The 6,937-nt window shown below is 39.0% G+C and overlaps 1 protein-coding gene across 3 annotated transcripts; it reads left to right on the top strand.

Moving 5' to 3' along the window:
• Positions 1-550: 550 nt before the first annotated feature.
• On the top strand, positions 551-6,549 carry fsta (follistatin a). Of its 3 annotated transcripts, none has more exons than XM_077231350.1 (6): positions 551-738; positions 1,959-2,150; positions 2,466-2,684; positions 2,916-3,140; positions 3,515-3,745; positions 5,441-6,549. In XM_077231350.1, the coding sequence occupies exons 1-6, from the start codon at positions 645-647 to the stop codon at positions 5,461-5,463; spliced, it is 984 nt and encodes a 327-aa protein (XP_077087465.1). In that variant the 5' UTR covers positions 551-644; the 3' UTR covers positions 5,464-6,549. The 3 variants fall into 3 exon arrangements, with proteins under 3 accessions (XP_077087465.1, XP_077087464.1, XP_077087466.1); XM_077231349.1 differs by having other exon boundaries at positions 569-738; positions 5,464-6,549; XM_077231351.1 differs by lacking the exon at positions 551-738 and adding an exon at positions 1,567-1,664 and having other exon boundaries at positions 5,464-6,549.
• Positions 6,550-6,937: the final 388 nt, after the last annotated feature.

The raw sequence follows: 6,937 nt of genomic DNA, 5'->3' as shown, positions 1-6,937 counted from the left end.
TAATCAGAGCTGTCATGGACTAGAAAGTTGTGACATTTCCCATCTCCGCATAGGTTTTTGGAGACTGCCGCAGGCTATCAATGTGAAGTTAGGCTATTTGTAATCCACACCCGCCTAGGCTATAGAGTCGTGATAGGCTATCTAATCATTCACCTACAAACATGTTCCCTTTTGTTAACACTAAAAACGCATTATTCATTGGTAACTGGGTCTTTGGGGTGAGTTTAAAAATGCTGTTGCTTATGATAATATTATTTTCCTGTGTAGCCTAATTGTAAAGTCACATCCACGTCTGATCAGTTCTGGATATCCATAAGGATGGTTCTTGGTTACAAGATACAAATCGGACCATTTTATTTATGCTTCCTGCGACTTAGTATTCTGCAACACTCTGATGTGATTTAGAGGCAAGAGAAAGTTTCAACCAGCAATGTCACCTGATTTGGATTGAAAGAACTTGGGGGGAAAAGTCTGTCTCCCCACCCCCACAGAGAGGAAGACCGCCCACACCACAGACAGTCGGCCCGAGACCCCTTATACACTTAAAAAGAGGTGGCACTCTGAGAGCAGCGTTCATTCAGCACTGCCTGAGTAAGAAGATTACTTTTGCGCTGCTCGTCTCAATACTCTTTCTCTCTTTAAACATGATAAGGATGCTAAAGCGTCAGCACCTCCACCCGGGAATGATTTTATTACTCTTATGGCTATGTTATTTCATTGAAGATCAAAAAGTGCAAGGTGAGTGCACTTTTTCTATATTTGTTTCTTCAAAATTATTCGTTGAAATGCTTTAGACATGGGGCTGGGCTGGAGTTCCTTTAGAATTAAAGTATTCATTTAGAATGAAGAGAGCTACTTAAATACTAGACAACTAAAGTTTTGTTCTTGGCTCGCGCCTGCATTGGTATCCTCGAGACAGGTGCGTCCTTACATGCACCATTATCTAAAAAAGAAAAGAACGGCCGAAATTGGCTAGGCTAAATTAAGAAATGAAAATTTAAAAGACAATTTTATCGTTAGCCTATCTAAAATAAATGCTCACGTCAAGATTGTCAAAACAAGAGGACACCGAGATGCATTTCTTGCCTTGATAATAATGAATAAAATGTTTAATATCAATATGAAAGTATTTTTTGTCTACCAATAATATGAAGAATGAATGTTTTGTTTAAATGCATATGTAACACACTCTCAAATAAAGCTTTATGCATTAGACATTCGATTGTATTTTTTCTCAAATAGTGAAATTAGACTGTCTACCTCGTCTGGCTTTCAAAAACAGGGGACATAATGCAAAAAAAATGCATTTAATCATTAGAATCGCTTTGCGTATCTGTCATTAAAAGGGCACGATCATTTTTTAAAACAAAGTTTGATGAAGCTCGCGTGACTGTAGCCTATTATTTAATTGGATTGTCTGGCTCGTGGTAGGCTATCCCCGGCGCGAATGCCTAATTTAATAAATAAACACGACTAATTGGTTGACCCGACAGTTAAAACAAATACCTGAACCTTATTAAGAGCAGCGGATAAATGCGTTTGTGTTGGTAAAAGCAGCGTGTGTAATGCTCCTGTAAGTGTGGTGAAACGTGATGAGCGCAGACAGTTGGCACAGAGCGCTCGAGGAACTGGAGTCTAGACTGCCATGCACATTGTTTAAATAGGTAGGCTATACGAGTCTGACAGTCTGCCACTTAATTTAAGACAATAAATCTCTGCCCGGTCATAACATAATCGACGACAGGGAAAGCATATTCCCGACCAGACCCAGAGCCCTTGAGTTGTCTGGGTGAAGGCATGCAAGTGTAAAATAGTCGCATTACGTTGGGAAAAATCAGACAAAATACAGCGGGGGAGGGGGAGCAAGAGAGCTCCAGCTAATACAGGCTGCACGTGTTGTGTCTGGGTCATTGGCTTCAGACTTTAATACGACTGGCTCTTTTTCTTTTTGTTTACAGCTGGTAACTGCTGGCTACAGCAAGGCAAGAACGGGAGATGTCAGGTCCTCTACATGCCTGGGATGAGTCGAGAGGAATGCTGCCGGAGTGGGAGGCTCGGTACATCTTGGACCGAGGAAGATGTGCCAAACAGCACATTATTCAGGTGGATGATCTTCAATGGCGGTGCTCCAAACTGCATACCTTGTAAAGGTAGAATCTCATGTTTGTTTGTTCAGGTGGAAACGTCTAATAAGCATATGGTTGCTATTATATATTATAAAAACTTATTACATGCATATTTAAAAAGTAGTCTAATCATAAAAAAAGTTTTGCATAAAAACTGTGCCGCCGTGTCCCCGTCCTCATCTCTCACACTTTCTTGCTTTAATATAGCCTAAATAAAGACAAATAAATACAATTAATTAATAATAGATTATTAATGGGTGCTATGAGTGTATAATAATAATGATTAAAGATTAAATTAAATTCAGCTGCTTTTAAATATCATGTTTCTCTGAATTTTAGAGACATGTGATAATGTGGACTGTGGCCCTGGGAAGAGATGTAAAATGAACAGGAGGAGTAAGCCTCGCTGCGTCTGCGCCCCAGACTGCTCCAATATCACCTGGAAGGGGCCGGTGTGCGGCTCAGACGGAAAAACATACCGAGATGAATGTGCCCTTCTGAAATCCAAATGCAAAGGGCACCCAGATCTGGAGGTGCAGTATCAAGGCAAATGCAAAAGTATGTAACTGCTTTCACACAGAAAAATTCTTACAAAAAAAACTACAACTGTCAAATCATAAGAGAGATTCGGCACTTTCATCCAGCCCTGCAGTACTTACAATAGGTGTTTATACTAAATAAAGTCAAACATTTCAACTATAAAATAAGAATAAATAAACATTTTGGTCAATTAGGTCATTGGTTGTGAAAATTAGAAAATCATTCAGTCTTCCCTTCTCATCTTCACAGAGACGTGCCGTGATGTCCTGTGTCCTGGAAGTTCGACTTGTGTGGTTGACCAGACAAACAACGCGTACTGCGTGACATGCAACCGCATATGCCCAGAGGTTACATCTCCGGATCAGTACCTTTGTGGCAACGATGGGATTGTTTACGCCAGCGCGTGCCATTTAAGGAGAGCCACGTGCTTGCTCGGTAGATCCATTGGTGTGGCATACGAAGGGAAATGCATCAGTGAGTGTTCACATAAATTTTGCTAGGAGTTGTGAAGTTTCATTTTAATGAGAAAAATTCAAAATATAGAAACAGAGCAGTTTGGTGGGGTATTGGTTCAGAGTGCATAATGCAACAATGGCGAAATCCCAAATGCATTCTGGTCCATTAGTCTTTCGTAACAATTCCCGTTTTGTTTATTAGTTGCAAAGGAAAGTCATTGGTGTCTAATTGTTTCCTGATGTTGGCAACATCATCTTGTGTTTTATAACAAACTGAGAGTGACTTGCCTACAGCTCTCCACAACAACAGCTACATTTATGTATTTCTTTGTATGAAACACTGGAGTGTTATCAGTAGAAATTGACGGTTCTTTTCCTTTGTTGTGTTTACAGAGGCCAAGTCATGCGATGATATCCAGTGCAGCGCAGGGAAAAGGTGTCTATGGGATGCCAAGATGGGTCGCGGGCGCTGTTCAGTTTGTGTGGAGTCATGCCCAGAAAGTCGCTCGGAGGAGGCCGTGTGCGCCAGCGACAACACCACATATCCCAGCGAGTGTGCCATGAAGCAGGCTGCTTGCTCTTTGGGGGTTCTCCTGGAGGTTAAGCATTTAGGATCTTGCAACTGTAAGTAATACATCTTAAAAGACAATCCAATGCTGCCCCCAGCAACCTCCTCCCCAAAACCTTCCACCCCTCCAAATAACGCCTCTTCATTCCCTTCCTGCTGCTAAGAGTTAAGCTACAGAAAGGACTTACGATTGGAAGTTCTTTGCATGTCCTCTTTGGCTTGCTTCATTCATTTTGCATTTTCTTGAGAAGAAAAAAAGAAAAGAAAAAAATGTTTATTTAAAAAAGAACCTACTAAATCAATGGAAATCAATGAATACAATGTATAAAAAAACAAAAGAGTTTTAAAAAGTTACAACGAGCTCTTTCAAGGAGTCATACTAATTTTCTTCGTTTAACTAACAAGAAAACATGTGCAGACTAACTTTTGCAGTTAGTGGACATCGTCATGTTTGAATTCTAGCTCACTCTGACCTGTTACTGACCAGCAGGTTGAGTTCATATTTCCCCCTTTGTCATAGTGTAAATGTAGAGACTTATATAATCATATCAACTTGTCAATTCCATATTCATGGTTATTATGTAAGTGTTTTATGAATTTTGTTTTTTGTTTGATTTATGCGTTTGGCTGTAATCAATGATTTCAAATGCACTATGACATAAATAGCCCTGAGGGTTTGAAAAGACACGAATCCTTTTCCTTACACTCACATAAGGTGATTGTAACATTGGTGCCATTGTTTTAAAGTTAACTAGACTACCTATTTCGACAGATGGTTAACTAGCTTTGAGAATGAATTGATGAAGCTAGATCTGCTATCGATAATACAGCATCAAAGAGAGGGAATACTTACATTAATACAGCATCAAAGAGAGGGAATATTTACATTCCAATTTGTGCTAGCAAACCAATCAAATGATCAATGTGAATGAATCGCCTACCTTAATGTTCTTGTGCCTTAAGGTATCATTTCAAGGGACCAACTTTATGATCACCTCACGGTCTGAATGACTCCAGCATTTTACAGTTTGCAGGACAAGATTGTTATTATTTCTCAGTCTCAGCTGTTAGACATCAGAAACATTAGAAAGGTGAATATGTGTGTGCAGTTCTGCTGTGATGGTGTTGTCCTATTTGTTTGTGAGGGACTATTTGTTTCATTGCTTTGCCTGTCCTTTTTTCAATGTAAACTTTTATGTAGAACACACACACACACACACACACACACACACACACACACACACACACACACACACACACACACACACACACACACACACACACACACACACACACACACACACACACACACACACACACACACACACACACACACACACACACACACACACACACACACACATATGTATAAAATATTATACCTCAGAACTGTGCCATTGCTTGACCACGTAGCTACGGCTGACCGGTGCACAACAGTGCATCCAAAGTGATGGATATAAACGCAAAACCAGAAAAAAAGCAGCCAGTCGTAGAATGTAAGAAGCATTTTTTTGGTCTTGATTCGGAAATCTGCCAAACAGACCTGAGCCATTAAAGCCTCTGATCAGCCCTGTCCCGTCACACCAGTGACTTCCTTTATTATGTACATCTTGTCGCATAATTTTGGGAGCCAGAGCACCTGGTCAAGCTGGCAAGTAGCCTAAAACCCACTAGATTGTCAGAGGCTTTGGGATAAAAAGACAAACACTCACATACATTCTGCGCTGTTGTGGTCTATATTCATGCAACAGCTACCATATATTCTCCCATATAGCCATTACTGAAGACCAGGAGGAAGATGACGATGAGGAAGACCAGGACTACATGGCTTATGTCCAATTATCACCTGTACTGGATGGATAAAGCCCTATCAACCAATGGAACAGTCCTAGGGCACAGAATCATGTCCACACTGTACATATGTGTATGCTAATTTATTTTTCAGAGAAAAAAGAAAGAAGTATACATGTAGTTCAGTCTGCTTGATGTTTATTTATACAGTGTTCTGTTTTATAATTTATACATTTACAGTGTCTGGCTTACTTGTCTATCATGCTATTTTGTTATCACTTGTGTTGTCTTTCCCTTTTCTTTCTTCCTTTTTATTATGACCGAGATATATATTTGTCCAAAGAGAAGCAGTGTTATTTATTGTGAGGTAAAATGCTATCATGTAAAGTGTGAGTCTTCTGCAAGCTGTAAATTGCATTCCCTGAGCTGTATAAATGCTTATCAATGTCAATTCTGTATCACAGATATTTATTTCACACATACCTGCATGTTAGCTTGTGAGTTTATTTATTGGAAAAAAATGGAAATGCATAGGAAACAAATGTCACTCTTTAATGTACATGTATATTTCTGGGTTTGTTTACAGTTCAGTGTAACTGACCAAAGGGATTTTCTTGAACGTTCAATGTTTTGTGATATGGTGCAGCAGGATAACAATGAAAATGAGCCGTTTCTCATATAGGAAACCCCTGATGATTAACTTGTACAAAATGCTATCTGTCATCAACAGCAACAGTTCTGCGATAGAACAGAAATTAGCAGTGGGTGATACTTGTTTGAGAAAACTGTGCCATGCAACTTTTTGTCTTGTTTTTGCCAATATTCTGCTCTATATTGCTCTTGCAGAGCTAAAGGTCATAAAGAGGACTCCTATCAATATATAAAATGTTCACTTTTTCACTTTGTTGTCAAAATGCATATTTTCAGACATCTCAAGATAAAAACAAAATTCAGTTATAAATATATAGTTTTGTATTTTTATGTAAATGTCATATGTATATACAAAGTTTGATGTATTTGTACAGATATTAAGAGTGAAATCAATAAATAAATAAAAAATACAATTGGTCAGTGGTGTGGATTTTTTAAAGAATTGAGTTCTGCCATTGGTAATACAACATGTACCCATTGATTTATTACTCTCATTAGGGGCCAAGCCCTGAAAGGGCGTATGCCCCTATTGTATCCTTTAGTTATTAGGGGCCAAGCTCTGAAATGGCTTAAGCCCCTATTGTATCCGTTAGTTTTCTTATTATTATTATTCTTCTTCCCAAATGGGAGTCAATGGCAGCCCTTTGAACCGTAAGTAGGAAAATTGTGAAATTTGGCCCATTTGTAGTGATGGTAATGAATAGTAATTGGACTAAATTTTGAGTCTCTAAGACCAACTCTATAGCGCCACCACCAGTTCAAAAATTAAACAATGAAATGGTTATAACTTTTGAACCCTTTGATCT

This window comes from Siphateles boraxobius, unplaced genomic scaffold (assembly GCF_051911475.1).
Source record: "Siphateles boraxobius isolate OS27281-9 unplaced genomic scaffold, OSU_SipBor_1 16, whole genome shotgun sequence".
Taxonomy (NCBI): Eukaryota; Metazoa; Chordata; class Actinopteri; order Cypriniformes; family Leuciscidae; genus Siphateles; species Siphateles boraxobius.
The sequence above is the reverse complement of the archived record's forward strand: the minus strand, read 5'-3'. Positions and strand labels throughout refer to the sequence as shown.